General features: G+C 36.6%; 1 protein-coding gene across 1 annotated transcript in view; it reads left to right on the top strand.

Annotated features, from left to right (window-relative positions):
• The window catches only part of prex1 (phosphatidylinositol-3,4,5-trisphosphate-dependent Rac exchange factor 1), a 79,313-nt gene that overhangs the window by 40,270 nt on the left and 21,574 nt on the right, over positions 1-17,469 (top strand). The window contains exons 10-19 of the mRNA XM_051902084.1: positions 174-321; positions 5,416-5,516; positions 6,641-6,744; positions 7,348-7,397; positions 8,329-8,404; positions 8,657-8,729; positions 10,862-11,004; positions 12,990-13,082; positions 15,707-15,855; positions 16,200-16,285. Of these exons, the coding sequence (XP_051758044.1) occupies positions 174-321; positions 5,416-5,516; positions 6,641-6,744; positions 7,348-7,397; positions 8,329-8,404; positions 8,657-8,729; positions 10,862-11,004; positions 12,990-13,082; positions 15,707-15,855; positions 16,200-16,285 (1,023 nt within the window). The remainder of the gene's footprint in view (positions 1-173; positions 322-5,415; positions 5,517-6,640; positions 6,745-7,347; positions 7,398-8,328; positions 8,405-8,656; positions 8,730-10,861; positions 11,005-12,989; positions 13,083-15,706; positions 15,856-16,199; positions 16,286-17,469) is intronic.

The following is a 17,469-nucleotide window of genomic DNA, read 5'->3' as shown; positions in this document are numbered from 1 at the left end:
ATTCATCTTATTATTACTATATATTATTATCTAAAAATGTTTTTGTTAAAATATGTAAAAAATTATTTTTAATCTCAAAACATCTTTTAAATAACACTGTATGACTATGACACTGTACTGATTTTTCTGCTTTTATTACATGTTCTTGACTCTTTTATCTCATTGGTTGGCAGGTTTGAAGCTCGGGATGGAGCGTGATGCCTACGTCATGATCGCAGAGAAGGGAGAGAAGCTGTACCATATGATGATGACCAAGAGCCGCCACCTCATCAAAGATCGACGCAGAAAACTCACCATTGTACCCAAATGCTTCTTGGGAAAGTAAGTTTTGAGCGTTATGTAATGTATTTAAGATTCTTGTCCGAACTAATGGGTTCGCCTTATTGACCGGTCAGTTCCCATGCTGGTGATTGGCTCAAGTCCGCACTGAGTGTGTCACCTTCCCTCGGCTGCTTTTACACCACCTGACTGTCTCCTGAATATCTTGCAAGTCATCCTAATCCAAGAGGCCCCTGTATGAATGAAAATGCATACGCACACACATACACACTTACTTAGCGCTTGTAAATGCTTTCCCAAGCTCACTGCCAAGCACCCCATTGGACACAGACATTCCCAGCAAAAAAAAAAAAAAAAAAAACCCTTCATTAGAGAGAAATCTGCATTCAGTCTCTCTCTCTTTTTCTCTCTGTGTATCTTTCTTTATTTTTTTCTCTCTCTCTTTCTTTCTGTCGCTCGTTCACCCAGTCTTTCAACACTATGAATGAACAATGAGTGCTATGTACGCCATTAAACTTCCAAATACTGTGTGTGTGTGTGTGTGTGTGTGTGTGTGTTTGGGAGTTGAGAGGAGAGATTCCTCACACCAATTAAAATTCTCTTTTTGCGCTGCACTAGTAGATAAGGGGGACAAAACGATCTCCTGTGGTCCATTTAAAGTGATTATATTGATGCAATCTAGTTTAAAAGGCCGCAAAAATTCACAAATTCAGATATGAGCCTCATTTTAGCTAAAGTGGATAATAAATCTTGTTGCTGAGCAGTGTTGGGAATAAGTAACTCAAAGTAGTGATGCTGCTAACTTAACTACGTTTTTTTTTTTTTTTTTTTTTTTTAGTAGCTCAGATGCTTTAAAAATAGGTTAGCTTTTACAGTCACAAGCTGCTTTAGATAGTGAGTAACAGTATTGCACAACAGAATCCTGTGTATATTGGGAAAAAAAGGGAAATAATCAAACACACTTTCCTAAACTGCCCTCTCTCACAGTTGGGAATTCCAGTTCTTTTTAGTGAATTTTCATTTGGAGAAAAAGTGGCATTTACCTACAAAAAAGAAGTTCATTGAAACAATTTAAGGTATTTTAAGGTATTTTAAATGCTGCTGTTCTATTATTTCAACTCAATTATAACAAATTGGAAAGTTTTTCTAGTTTTATTTCATTTAAAATGATCTGTTCAAGTTGCATGTAATATGAATCTGATTGAAATTCTCTTTTTTTTTTTTTTGTCAGATGAATTACACCTGATTAAGAACAGTGTTTCATTTGATGCTGTACATTTTATATTTTAAATGATTGTCCCTCTTAAATGGATTCAATGTAGTTAGCTGCTTTATGTCAGTATCTTATGAAGTTAGCTGCTTTTTTTTTTTCTTTCAAAAGGCTAGCTTGACTAGTTAAAATACAGTTGAAGCAGCACTTCCGCTGAAGTGGCTTAAAAAGTGAACTGTCGCTGGCCTCACAGCCTCAGCTGTGCTGTTGTTCTCCTGTCAACACCTGACTGGATAAATTTCGCACGGCTCCCTCAGAACACAATTATTTGTGCGTTTCAGCCTCGGTGGTCCAGGTGAAAGCAGCTGTGATTGGCTCTGTTGTTCGCTGGCTTGCGCATCCTTCTCAGAATAGAACACAATCCCGCTCCTTCCAAGAACAGCCGAGCAGTTCAGCTGTTAATGTGGACAAACGCTCTGCTACTGCTCAGACTGGCTCTTTCTCTCATCTCTGGCTATTTCTTTCTATTGCCTGAACTACTGTTGATTTATTTTTTCCCCATTGTGCTTATTTTGAAGACTTTACTTCAAAATATGGTGAGATTTTGATACTTACAACATCACCAGTTCTGAAGGACTAGAGAGATTTCATCTATTCATTTAAACTTTACAGCAATGACCTAAAAATTCAAGCTTTATTGGCATGGTAAAAAGCTTTAAATGGCCAAAGCATAAAAGGAATGTTTCTGCTTATTAACAACTTAAGCTCTATTAAAAGCATCTGCTTTCTATATTCACAGAATTTTTTTTTTGACTCGTTCATCAGTTTGCAAAAACAACTTGCATTTATGAGACTAGAATATTAAAATCACTTGCTGTCCTTGTCCTTGTTATCCAGTTATTCAACTCATGTTGTGACCATATGACCATGATAAATCCTGTCATTTTTGCATAATACTTACAAGGATACAAAAAAGGGACCGTTTAGATAAAGGTGAATGAAAAATCCACCGACAGGAAATACATTGGTAATGCATAACTAGAAGTTCATCCATTTAGAAAAGTACTTACATTTTTTTTTTTTTTACAGGTTTTTTTTTTTTTTTTTTTTGTATGGAAGAATTAATATGTGCTTTTACAGAAATGCAAGCTTCACAATTCTGATTTTATTTCCATAGTCTTTGCATTTCTGGACTTTGTAAGTACATTTTTGTACATTTGTCTATTTATTTTACAAGCTGAGAGACAAGTCACAATTATTTTCTGTGGTAATTGAGCTTGTATTTAATATTAATTCAATAAAGATAACTCATTATATCCTTCTCTTTCACACTCACACATACAGTATATGCATAATCGGACAGATAAAGATACAAGCATAAGAAAATTCTCACACACATCTATGGTATGTGAGAGAGTTCTGTGTGCGTTAGCTGTGGAGAATATTAATGAGTTACATAAACACTAATTAATTCACCCCAGAGACGCCCACCTCCACCCCTTTCCTTTCCTGCCAATCTGAATTAGAGACTTATGTAATCACAGCAGACTCACTGTCTGTTTCATTTCACTGCTCTCTTTCATGAGCCTGACTGCCCTCTCCTCTCTGAACTTCCTCTGCAGAGTTGCACATAAAGGCTTTGTAAGTAGTCTGTAAGATCTCCACATAACCCCCATAAACACATCTTAAACATTTATTGTTTGTATTTTGTGTGAAAGGCTTGATTATGTGATTACTATCCTTTTATTGTCATCTTTTTATTATTATTATTATTATTATTATTAGTGGTCAAAGCAACTGCTAGAACCTTTTTGTATTTGTTCATATTCTCCTCTTTTGTGGTAGCATTATTTTTCTGCTCTAAAATTTTGCGTTGGAGATTGTAATTGCAAAGACCACAAACTTGCAAATCGCAGCCACTGCTTAGATGTACACATACATTTTTGCAACCGTATGAGCTGCAATCCTCTTCTACCATGTTGAATTTATTGAAAAACCTTTCAAACTAATTCTAGGCTAATTTCAAATTAATTCTTGGTCCGATTTGCATAAGATTTGCTATGTACCATCTAAAACCCCTGAAGATAAAACATTATCAAAAAGGCTTTAATTAGTCAATTTTTTTTTACAGAGTTGAAAGACTAATTGATCTATAGTTTCTGAATGCAGTCTATCTGTAACAAAACTTGGACATGCAGCATGTCAAATTTTGTACAAAAGTCATAAAATTTAAGAAAATGTGCACTTGTTTTAGGAAGTTGACATTTACCACCAAAACACAGAATTCACATGATCTATTATTCACAACTGTGCTAATTTTCTCCAAATTTTTTTTTTGACAGGGACAGTAGAGTGCTGCAGGGATGGTGTATTTTTGTAGGCCAAAAACACAGTTTTTTTTTTTTTTTTTTTTTGGTTAAATGTCTGTGGTTAACACAAGCTCAAGATATTTTCATGTTTTATTCGACAACATAAAATACAGCAGTAATATCCCACTCGTGATTTTTTTTTTTTTTTTTTTTTTAAGATTTTACTTGTGTTGAAAGAGGAGGTTTCAAAATTCATAAAAGTTATACAAAACATGTTAAAATCATACACTTTTGTTAGTCACAAACCTTCTTTTCTGCAATTATCCAAAAGGCAATGGAAAAATCCTATTTGCTTTCTGTCAAAGGAAATAGGGTGATGCAAACTTCCGGGTTGGCCAACGTCAATGGTATTATAGTAATCTGTATCTCTGTTAAGTTTTTGACAGTGGAGGGTAATGATTTATCAAGGTTAAGTCTTTTAAAAGAGTTCATTAAGTTGTGCGTGTTGTCAGCTGATTTGAAGGAGATGTAGAGGGCAGAGCAGTTGTGTAGTCAGATGAGACATGAATGGAGAATCTGGTTGTCTTACTGTACTGGGTGAATGTGGGGTGCCTTTGGCACCCGCGTCTTCTCTTCTCCTCCTGCTCCATCTGTTAACCCATCTTTTCATCCGACCCCTCTCCCCTCGCTGCTGTCGTTCAACATTTCAAGGACACGCACGCACACCCTTCTCACATTCCCTTTAAGGCGTCATAACTGTTTACACATTGCTTATTTCTGTCCCTGAATCTAATGGGATTCACAGTTTCTCACACAGCAGACATGCACATTTCAGGCATGAAGTCACACACATGCAATCACACACAACATTAGAGTCGCCACTAAACCACCTCAGACATGCAATTTCTAAAAATTCCTCCCCTGCCCTCATCAGAAGCAGTTAATAATTTAATTACTGATCTTGACATTTTCATTTGGCAGTTGACTAGCTAAAGTTATGTTGTTGTGAGTCAAGTATGTTTGTGTGTATATAAATGTGTGTATATATATGTATATGTTATTAGATTAAAAAAACTGTAATATTGTGAAATATTATTGCAAGTTAAAATATATTTATTCCTGTCATGGCACAGATGAATTTTCAGGAGCCATTATTCCAGTCTTCAGTGACATTGTGATCCTTGTGATCCTTTAGAAATCATACTTAATCTTCTAATTTGGTTCTTATTAAAAAATGAATAAGAAACATTTGTTCTTATTGTCTGTTGAAAACAGCTGCATAATATTTTTGTGGAAACCATGATACATTGTTTTCAGGACTCTTTGATGAATAGAAAGTTCAAAAGAACAGCATTTATTTTAAATAAATCAATACGTGAAACCCACTTGTTGTGTTTGAACTTTTAAGACCTTAAGAGAGTGGAATGCAGCTTGATATCATCTTGATTTGTGTTCTTGGTGAACTTTTTACCAGTCTTGACCAGTCACTCTGAAGGACTGAGTGAATCCAAGTTCCCAAGTACCTTTGACTAGTGGCTCATAAATCCCTTCTCTAGCAAGTGTGGAGTGTTGTGTTATGCATAGACTGATACAACTGTTGTCTCTTTGTGTCCTCAGTGAATTTGTCTCATGGCTCTTGGAGAGTGGAGAGATCAGTAAGGCTGAGGAGGGAATCAACCTGGGTCAAGCTCTCCTGGAGAACGGCATCATCCATCATGGTAAGAGAACGTTTTCTCTTAAAAGAACGATGGTATTACCTTGATTTGTTGGACATAGACCATGGTAATACCATGGTGTTATTTTGAAGCATTTTAAGGTACTATGTAAATGTAAATATAGTACTATAGTAGTAAAAATACCGTGGTAGTATCATTTGATCCTGGGATGTGCAAAACCCACGTATTTTCAGAATTGACCAGTTGGTTGGTTGCATGAACAGATTGTTGACTAATCAGTCAACATAGATTTCATAATAGATTTGTATGAAATAATGACCATGAGTTACCATGGTACAGTGATGGGTCACAATAGTTGACTACTCATTCGAGTTTATTTTTGTATAAATATCAAAATTTATACAAAATATATATATATATATTTCATACAAATCTATTATTCGTTCTCTCTGTTTTCTTTCTGTCTCTGTCTTATTTTTCTCTCTTTTCCTCTTTTAACCTCATCCACCCCCATGTATTTCATCAACATTGGTTTGTGTATTGCTTGGTTTCATCACCAAAATTCAACTGTTGTCCATGTTCTGTTTTTTGATGCAGTCTTGGCAAATGAACCACAATCCATTAACTGTTTATACAAACGCTGGACTGTTAAAAATCACTGTTTGACAGATTTACACTTTACAAATCTGGCACGTATCTTGTTGGCCTGCACTCACTGAGATCCCCTACAGATGATCGGCAGTCTGGATAGTAACATGACATGAAATGCTGGTAGAGAACATTCTTCTGAATAATTCATGAGGTGCAGTGATTGTCTGAGATTTGGGGAGCATCATACCTCTACATTACATTGTGACAGTGAAAACTGACAAACACCAAAAGGTATCGGAGTGATAAATCCAAGTATAAGGGCTCAGGCAGTCAATCAATAATACATGGTGGCAGCATTCAAGGAGAGGTCAAACAGGCTTTTGTGTAGCGATGGCACTCACTCACTTCGATTCATCACAGACCTCCACACACGTTTATCAGCTCGAGACCGTGAGCAGCAAAGCGAGAGAAACAAATACATCACAAGCTCAGTTCCAGCTCTGCTCAGTGTTATGTTAGACGTAAAGTTCAGTGTTTAAGTCATTTAATGTGTCTGTGTGTGTTTTTTTCCATAGTGTCAGATAAGCATCAGTTCAAGAACGAGCAGGTGTTGTATCGCTTCCGTTATGATGACGGCACTTATAAAGCCAGGAGTGAAATGGAGGACATCATCTCAAAGGTATTTCCCCCAGAATGCTGGCTAAAAACAATATTTACCTTATCTTATGTATCCTATAAATATCATTTTTTTTGTGATGAGCTCAGATGCTGGACAAAATGTAACAAATCTGATAACAAACAAGCTTACATTTTACTAAATACTGAAAAGTGTCAATAAAAAATTCAGTCAAATTAATGAAATGAAATGATTCTACCTAATTTGAATGTGTGCTATGTATTTTTATCCTTATTAGAATATCATATTGTGATGTTAGCTTAGCAACATGCTAACATAAAACTCAATTGGAATCAATTGTGAGTCAAGTCTCTTATATGCTGTTTGTGCCTATGTAGAGTGATTCAAATCAGTCACTTGTGAGGTTTCATTCCTAGGTGGCTCACTAAGTTTTGGTCATTTGAAACCAGTCAGTTTACAGATTGAAGTCAACAGAATCTTGAGTTGAGTGCATATGATACATCTCGATAAATCTAGACTACAAAATGGTCCACTTAACAATTGTGTCAACAAATCAATCAAGAAGTGATTCCAACAGTAAATGAAATACATAGAGATGCAGCTGTCAGTGCAATTGTTTTATATGAGTGTATGTGTGTCCGACAGGGAGTGAGACTTTACTGTCGTCTCCACAGTCTCTTCACACCTGTTATCAAGTAAGTGACACATGTTCTCTGGCATACTTTACACTCAACAGACAACACCATTACTTAATTCTCACTGTCATTAAAGCATTAAGATGACTTGTATTCAAGTTTCAGACAGTATGTTTTGCTAAAACCCTTTTCTTGCTCATGGACAGTAGCATTAAAAATTTTTTTATTTTTTTTTTATCCAATTCCAGTTTTTAATAAACAACTTTATTAAATTTAATTTCAGTGTTTTAATTTCAGCTGTCTTAAAGATAAGATGTTTGTCTTTCATAAATTCACCTTGCCCAGCTGCACACAATGTCTATGTGCATGTCTGTGTGTGCATATAAGTGCGTGTGTGAGGATTACAGAGTCGTATTGCTTTTCTGTCACCAATCACCTTTGATGTCTTGCATAAAGAGTAAGGAGGGGCCATTGAACTGCAGTTGGGACCATCTCTGATCTCATATCCAAAAATTAACACATAAAACGTTGGTTACTTGCCCTTTAGCAGATGCTTTTAATCTTTTTAAGCGACTTACAGTCCAGGTCACTAATTACACTGCACTAATTGCTAGGACAGACCACCCTGGAGCAGTCTGGGGATTTGGGACTTAGTGGTAATAGTAGATCTCAGTTGATAGAAGATATTTCCAGAACATTGGTCTCCATTAGCAGGGATTAAACCTGTAACCTTTGCCACTTTATCAACAAATAACTGCTTTAACACAATGATTGAATTGTGACAATCTGAGACTTTTCCATTGTCATTATATCAATTATATTTGAAATCAAAAGTCTAATCTGGGATTATGCAATGGTTTTATTACAAATGTATGTGTGTATGTACTGTATATATGATTGAATGTGTTGCATGCCAACCACACTGTCAGATGCTATGTTCACATGTGGACAGTTGTGAACCTTTTAAATTTGAAATCTTCTTTATATACAGAGACCGAGATCATCATCTTAAAACCTTCAAATCTGTCATACCAGCCTACAAACTGGTGGAATGGCTTGTGTCACAGGTAATGTGAAGATGGACACGCGCACACAGAAACACACCACTTTATTATATAAACATAACATACACACACTTTTTTACTTTCTATTCATCTTCCAGTCATTCATTTTGGGTTTCTGTACACTATTTATATCCTGTTTCTGCTCTAATTTTATCTCTAATTATTTACAGTAATATCCAAAGTTGCTCCATTTTGTCATTCCAGACACAGAAGTCATCTGATATGCTTCACCATCTTGATTGTTTCCTTATGCAGGGTGACAGCACATGCCGTGAGGATGCGGTGACCCTCGGTGTTGGACTCTGCAATGCTGGTTTCATGCACCATGGTCAGTCTTTATGTACATATGTTTACTGTACTTGATATGTTTCAGTGGAAAGTCTTCCATGTAAAATCATGATGCAGTTTTTGGTCAGTTATTGTTGCAGTGTCAACAGATTTGCAAAGAACTGCACAATCTAAACACTTAAAACAAGAGTTATACTGTATAGAGTGTCCTAAAATGCTTTTATTTGACCACATTTTATATGAAAAATAAGTCCCCTCTTCAAAAATTCTTATGCTTTATGAATTTCTCTGGTAGTTGAAGTTGGCATGAAATAATATTCACTGGTAGCACTTTATTTTACAGTCTTGTTCCCTGTGTACATACAATGTACTTATTATAATAATTGCAATAACTGAGTAATAACAATGTACTAACCCTGAACCTACCCTAAACCTAACCTTAACCCATGTAGTTATCTTATATTACACAGTACTTTCTTAGGTAAGTGTACTGTAAAATAAAGTGCAACCAATTCACTTTATTCAACCTATTTTCTAAATATATCATATTGTGAATTTAGCCTCATAATTTTTAATCATTTAGTCTGTTTAATTATTTATTCTTACAATCTACTGCAAGCATGCTTTCCGATCGTCATTCCGAATCAACAACTGATGGATAGAACCAAGTCCCGCCCAACTATTTTTTTCTATTTCGATAATCAGTTTCCCTTGGATGTACACTAATGGCACTACTTCTGTTTCTTTGTTACTTTAAAGTGTTTAGTTTCTGTGTCTCTAGTTGGAACCAAATGAAATTTGCAAAAAGTAAAGATTTTTAAATGAGATTTCCAGAACACTCACCACATTTGCTGTCAGTCAGCAAATAAAACTGCTGTCATCGGTTGGTGCAATGTTGCTGTGTAGGTCTGATCACGATGCTCAAACAAACCGAGTAATGTTTTGATAGCACCACAGAGACACAGTGTTCATACTTTTGAGGGGAATCAGCCTATGTATGGCTTTCTTATAATTGTCTCTCTATATTGAAGAAATTACATAAGTCTTTGAATAAACTTTATATTTTGCAGTTTTCATTGGTCTTCTCTGTTTGCAGCACTTGTGGTATCTAGGGCAAAGCTTTGAACCGTGGCAGTGTTTGTGTATAAGAGAGAGTGAAAGAGAAAGGGTTTTTACTCCTGGCAGCACTTTAGCAGTCTTGGAATTATAATGCAACATTAATTGATCTAGTAGTTGTGTTTTAAAATAAAGCAATAAGCACCATGAAGCTGTGGTTTACAGTCATTTTATAACAGCTAAGAGGTGTTGTTAGGCACAATGTAGAGCTGTTCTAAATTCACTGTAAATCACTGCTTCAAAGAAAAAAAAGATAAACAGTATTTGCAATATCACATTATTAGGAGTGCGATATGGCTCTATATCATCACGATCTGTGGCCTGGTGCCTAATTGCAGCCGTGCTGATATAGAGCCATATCACACTCCTACTCATGTGATATTGCATACATATCTTTTTTCTTTCTACATTCATTAATTAGTGCATTAAGTGCAGCTCAATTTATAAGTAATTAATAACATCACACTCTCAGTGTGTCTGCCAGTGGTCATAGCGTAAAATGGAGAGAGATGAGTGTTTTTAGATGTAAACAGCTGTTGGAACAACATCTGGAGCCTCTGATGAATCAGAAGTAGTCACAATAATGGAAAACAACATTTTCCGATGAGATACACATGCTCATAGACACATGCCTCCTGTTGGAGTTATACAAGTGTTTTACGGTCATGTCGGATCTCAACTTCCAAAACTATCCTCAACAATATTTTGATTGGAATTCACAGACAGAACAGCCCGTCCCTACAAAGTTCCTGAGAACACACAAACTCACTGTCACCATCTTCCTGAGAGGGAAAAACACACCAGACCTCCCATTAAATCCTCTTCCTTCATCCTTCACCTCAGATTTGTCCAAACATCAATCCCACAGACATCATGAGTTGTTTTGACGGGAACTGAAGGGTGATGCAATTGGCCCGTTTCACACTGTCAAATCATTTTGTCATCGGCAGATATGATCACCTCTGAGATTTGAGTGTTTTATTTTACCTGTTTATAAAAGTAGCAAACCATTTATTTTGATTCTCAGTTAAATTCAATTCTATCTTTGCCTTGCAGTTCTGGAGAAAAGCGAATTTAAGGATGACTCGCAGTTTTTCCGCTTTTATGCCGATGAGGAGACTGAGGGTACGAGCTCCAAGAGTAAACAGCTTCGCAGTGACTTCAAACTCATCGAGAACATCCTTGCCAAATCCTTAGTGGTGAGAAACAAAGACACACACATCAGGGGGTTCACCCCTGTGGAGAGCAGTGTTCTGGCATTACCAACTAGCAACGCTACTTAACTTAACCACATTTTTCTGTATGTGTGACAGTAGCTGAATTTCTTTCCAAATGCAATAGCTTTTCTAATAACAGTTTCATAGCTGTTTATATTACACGTCCCTCTACAGCCCATATGAACTATGGCATCAAAATAATCAAATGCTCTTTCCTATCGTTTCTCTCAAATGTAGCTTTGATTAGTGCGATTTATTCTTGTAAATAAGTTTGTTTGTTTTCACTGATTCTTTTGAGTCTCTCTGGGGAATTTGTCATCTTTTTGTAGAAAAATGATAGTCCGTCACTATGTGTTCTACTTTAAATTAGGGTGCTTTTTTAGTGTTTTTTTTTTTTTTTTTTTTTTTAAGGGGTGGTAGCAATACTTTGAGTATGCAACATTTCTTTGGACTCTTCAACGGATGAGATATGGTGCCTTTAAATTCAGCAAAGTATAACAAATAATAATAAATCCAAAATGTAAAAATATGCAATCTACTCCAATTTCTCGTAACACTGCAAACCCCTGTGAAGTTTGTATTCTTTTAATTCATCTAAATCTTGGTTTATACTCGCCATATACTCGCCGTGCGCACGGCAAAAATGACATTGTCGCGGTTGTGCGCGTTGAGTTGAGTTTTTGGTTCTTTTGTAGCATGGGTTTGGTAAAGTGTAATAAAAAAACAGACATCGTCACGTGTGTACCTTACTACTTCTCACCGCTACTTCCTGCTTAGAGAACAATTACTCCGGTCGTTTCAAAGAATAGTACAACGGCAAGTATAAGTCAATAGTACGAGTCAAGTATAAACGCCTTGTCCATTTGCGGAGGAGCGCAAGCAGTCAGCGGAGGCTTGCGGTGCGGAGCCAGGTGAAAGTATAATCAAGGCTTAAGAGGTCACAATTTGATCCTGGTCTTTTGATGCCTTCAACATCCTGTTCTCATAGTAATAATAAGTTTGATTATAGTTCAACCACTCTAAATTGTGTAGCTAAATTATGTGTAGCTATATCAGATTCAGATCTTTATCAGTTTAACCCATTGACCTCAGTAACAACAATACTAACGTAAAATAAAATGAAACCCAATAATTGTATGCTGAAAGTAACACACATTTATAACACACCCACCTATATTCATTGACTCATAGATGCATACACATGCTACTACACACACTCAAGCACAACCATCAGCAGTGCATTGATTTTTCTCCTTAGTGCCAATTAAGACCCTCCTTATCCATCAGTAATTACCCTGACCTTTACAAACTACTCTTTCATCCCTTATAGACTGACAGATTCCTCCTCCAGACCATCAAAAGCATAAAAATCTTGCATTCTCTCCTCTCTGATCAGAGGCTAAGAGCTTCTCGATTTACCCTCCTCATTTAGCCCTCTCAGACGTCACGCCACTGCAGTTTTTCAGAGAAAATAATGGTTGATGGATAGAAATAAAACAGAGGACATTTACAGGGCTGGTAAACATGTTCTGCTTTAGCTCGAGGATAATAAAAGCACATAAAAGCCCATCTCGTGTAGCTGTAGAGAAATTGAGCATTATATCCTTGTTATGATCCAGAGATGATCATGGCCTAAAGCTAGTTAACGCCTTTAGCACCTGAGCTGACCTGTTAGCATGCAGCTGTGGCACATTTGAACATTATTATTTAGCTATTTTTAGAAGAACATCTTAACACCTCAAACAGCTTTTGGACTAGAGGATGCGTAGCTCGTTCACACGTTTGCACAAACGCTGCTCTCTGCTAAATCACATTTTGAGTTCTGAAAGTAACATGTTCTGTTCCATTCTGTCACTAGCTGAATTTATTCTTAGTTGCACAAATGAAACCATCATATAATAATTTCCTACTCTCCAGCTAATGTTGACCGTCATGAGGATATAGTGACTCTCTTGTCCCCTGTGCAGATCCATCCTGAAGAGGAGGACTATGGGTTTGAGATTGAAGAGAAGAACAAGGCCATCGTAGTGAAGAGTGTGACCAGGGGCTCATTTGCAGAGGTATGATGTCAAGCATTCATCTTGTAAATTGAACATTGCTGCATGCAGGTATCAGATGCATTTTTATTGAAGGCCAGTTTTTTTTTTTTTTTTTTCCCCAAAATGCAATACGAAAATGTATTAAAAAAAAACTATCACTGTCTGAACATTCCCAAAATACATGCCAGTGGTTGTCTCACAGAGTGTGCCACATTTGGGTTTTTCCACCCAAATTCTGTCCATATATGTGAGCTGATAGCCTTCCATAGAGATTTGCAAAACCTAAACCTCTGTTTTCTCATGTTTTAACATGGAGTTGCAGTATCTTTACATGGCTGTGTCTGATCATCAGTCACATTTAGCACTGGGTTGTTTAAATAATATGTTAACATTAAGGTTATATGCACATTTGGACAATGCAATTTCATAAAACATGTCAAAAAAAATGTCCCAGTAAAATCTTCATATCTATACATTTTATTTTGTTTTATGTCTGACTTATTCACAGTCCACATGGTTTTACATATAGATATAAATATAGTGGAAAGACCAAGTGGAGGCGTCTCTGTTTTGTGCCACGCTCTACTGTAATACAATCTGATAGATGTCCTTTTATTTTTATCCAGTGTGTGGGGTTGTCTAATAATGTGTTCACCTTTCTTAAAGGATAAGTTCACTTTAAAATGAAAATTACTTTACTCACCCTCAAGCCATCCTAGGTGTATATGACTTTCTTCTTTCTGATGAACACAATTGGAGTTATATTAATAAATATCCCAATGTCCTGCGAGAGGCATTACACTTTCTTCGTAAGTTGAATACGGAACACGGTCTGGCGGAAGCCAGGATATTTAGGATTTCAGGATGCATCAGGATATTTATTAAAATATCTCTGATTGTGTTCATCAGAAAGAAGAAAATCATATACACCTAGGATGGCTTGAGGGTGAGTAAATCTTGGGCTAATTTTCATTTTAAAGTGAACTTATCTTTTAAACTCTTCTTGAAGGCAGATCTCTCAAGGACTCTTTTTGGCATCTAACCATAATTGTTTTCCAGGTCTTTTGTTGAGACGTGTAGTGTGGATCTAATCTGATAAGTCTGCCTTTGGGGAATAAACCCTGATCATTATGTGTCATTTGGAGGAGGAGGACCTCTTCAACTTGGATGCATTATTTTCAGTGCACAGGGTTATTTGTGTTCATGCTCTCTATAGCTCTGCCAGATATTTATGGAAGAAGATTGGTAGATAATTATGGTTAAGATCTAAACCACCACTAATTTTATCCCCACTGTGCCTGTTAGACCTGACATGAGACATTTTGTCCGTATTAAAGTGTCACACTGCTGCTCACAGGAGCATCTACAGAAGATGAGAGTGTGACTGTAATGGTGATTAATACAGGGAATGATACAGGGAAGTGCTGTATGTCCTGACACAGTTGTGTCGCGGGCCACTCAGTCTTGAGTTCATGTGTCGGGTCCAGGACACGCTTGCTTAATTCATTCACAGCTCGGCTCTCTGGAGATCTGAGAGAAGCAATTAAGCATGTCCCATCATATTCTCCACAGAGTCCTCACACTTCATCTTTTTCTTTAAAACTTGCCCTTTCTTTCTTTCTTTTTCTTTCTTTCTTTCTTTCAGCTTACAAAGGTTTTAGGCTTTGTAACACTCTATTGTACCAAATGTGTAGGTTCCTTTTTTCCCCTTTCCTTACTTACTTGCTTTGTTCCTTGTTTCTTCTCTTCTCTTCACTTCTTTTCATTTATTTCTTCTTTCCTTCCCTCCCTCCTTCTCTTCCTTCTTTCTTTCCTCTGCACTTTCTTTCCTTCAATCTCTTCTCTTCTCTTTCTTTCCATCCTTCCTTCCTGCATTTCATTAGTTTGTTCATTCCTTTCTTCCTTATCACACTTTTTTAATTACCACTTCAAATGAACTGCTCAGTAATCTGAAATTGCTGGTTATAACTTATAAAGATTTTAAGCTATATAAAGCTCTTTTGCCATAAAGGTGCGAGGTTCTTTCAATTCTTCTGACAATCCTCTAATCCTCATTAACATACCACTCATCTTTCTGTCTCTCTCTCCTCTCTCTGTCTTTCTCTTTGGTCACACACACACACTGTATAGTTTCAGCAGTGACGACCCCTAAATTATCATTCTGTTTGTTTACAGAACACGACTCTCTCCCGAAATTGCATGATTGACACCTTGGTAACCATAGCAACATTCTGGCGTCTTACGGACGAATCTCCAATGCACGTTTAAATGTCATTAACAGCTAGTTGTTCAGTTTGGATCAGTACACACTACGTAGAATTTTTGTAATTGCTTTTTTTTTTTTTAGTTAAATTGATTGTAGAATGCGGTTTTCACTCTTGTAAATGACTGAAATCTTTGTGTACAGAATAGGATTAACTACTAAAAGGTGAATTGACAACCTAATTTGTTTGTGTAATTTGTGTACCTAATTTGTGTTTTGTATATGTGGCCTTTCTCTCTCTCTCACTCCCTTCTACATCCTCATGCAAAGCAAAGAAAAGTGACATCCTTAATTTATTTTCCCCCTTATTTTTGATTGTTTGTCAGCTGGATTCTTGGTATTTCCTTTGTTTTCATGTTTTTTTTTTTTTTATTTTGTCCAGATGGCTGGCCTGCAGTCGGGAAGAAAGATCTACTCCATTAATGAGGACCTGGTGTTTCTGAGGCCCTTTTCTGAGGTGGAGACCATGATCAACCAGTCCTTCTGTATACGCCGTTCCCTTAGACTGCTGGTGGCCACCAAGAACAAAGAGTGAGTCCACATACATGGCAGAAATCAGATACTTACACACGGACGTGTTAAATGTAGCCAGGCACAGTGTAAAAGGACACTACAGGTGTTAGAGTTACATGCAGGAGAGCTGCACATGGCAAAACACTGTTGTTTTCAAAAGAGAATTCATTAATATTTAAACGAATGCCAGCACTACTTGTTCCTCAGTGTAGACACTTTTATGTGTCCCAACCATGAAAATATTTTGCTATATACCACAAAAGACATTTAAAAAAAAACTTTGCTCATGTCATATTGCTTAAATAAAAGGGACAAAAAAGCCCAGCTCATGTGCTTGTCATATCTGTGTGTGTATCTGATAGGATTGTGAAGATTCCAGATGTTCATGGCACTCTTCCGTTTGTTCTCTGCGGCTCTTGTCCACCTTACGTTCATGCAGTGAAGAAAGGTGAGTTCTCGTTGTTTGTAATAATCAAAAACATATGTGCATTATGTCAAATTCATATGTGAAGTGATTATGGCCTCAAAAACCAGACCCATCTTGTTTTTTCCATTAAATTCATGCATGTCATACCGCATTCCTTCTGTCTAACCTGCCAGGCAGATGTTAATGTTCTATAAAAAGCTTTGAAATGAAGAAAATTTGTGACACCAGGATGCAGTGGTCATGTGATCAGCATCTGGAGCTCTTCAACGCTTAAACCCGAACTCAGGATCCCTGCATATGTTTCTGGATTTAAAAAGCACATTCTAGGAGCTTTTTGAAGTTAAAGCCATTAGCTCATCTTCACAGCACTTAGACAAATGCAAAAAGAGATTTATGATGTGTCATTATGGGAGCTTTCATCACTGCCAGTGCCCCTGAATGCAGGGGGTGTAAATTCCAGAATAAGTGGTCTATTCAAGGCAGAGCTGAGAATATATAAAATTGTCCTGTTAATAAACGATAATCATAAGTTCTACTTGTCTCATAAATCTTATTGTTGTTGCAACTCGCTGAAATGCCCAATTTAAAATCTCTACATCAAACCGTTTTCTTTACTGTATTTAGCTCTCAAGAGAATTTTTTTTTTTTTTTTGGTCACATACTCTCTCATTATTGGCATAATTCCATTGAGCTGATATTTCAGGACAGGACCTGGGAGTACATATAAAAAGCTACACTCTTAAAAAATAAATGCTCCAAAAAGTAGTTTAATAAGTAGCGTAAGAACCATTTTGGGTCCCCAAAAAAACCTTTCAGTGAACAATTCCTAAAAGAACCATTTTTTTCTTAGTTCGAAGAATATTTTAGTAATCTGAAGATCCTTTTCCACCATGAAGAACCTTTTGTGCAATGGAAAGGGTACATAGATGTTAAAGGTTCTTCATTGAACGGTAGATGCCAATAAAGAACCTTTATTTTTAAGAGAAGGCATCAAAAGACCAGGAATAAACCAAACAACAAAAAACAAAAAAAAACAAAAAAAAATTCAAATGCATTAACGTACAACAAACACATATAGCTAGCTTGCTACTGTACAAATATAAAGTGATGCCTAATCAATACTGATGAGACGGCAATCATCACATTAAACACATTGTGTGTTAGGGAGTGTCTATACCAGTTTGGATTTGCCTGTAAAGCAAAGT

Source organism: Ctenopharyngodon idella, chromosome 8 (assembly GCF_019924925.1).
Source record: "Ctenopharyngodon idella isolate HZGC_01 chromosome 8, HZGC01, whole genome shotgun sequence".
Lineage (NCBI taxonomy): Eukaryota > Metazoa > Chordata > Actinopteri > Cypriniformes > Xenocyprididae > Ctenopharyngodon > Ctenopharyngodon idella.
The sequence above is the reverse complement of the archived record's forward strand: the minus strand, read 5'-3'. Positions and strand labels throughout refer to the sequence as shown.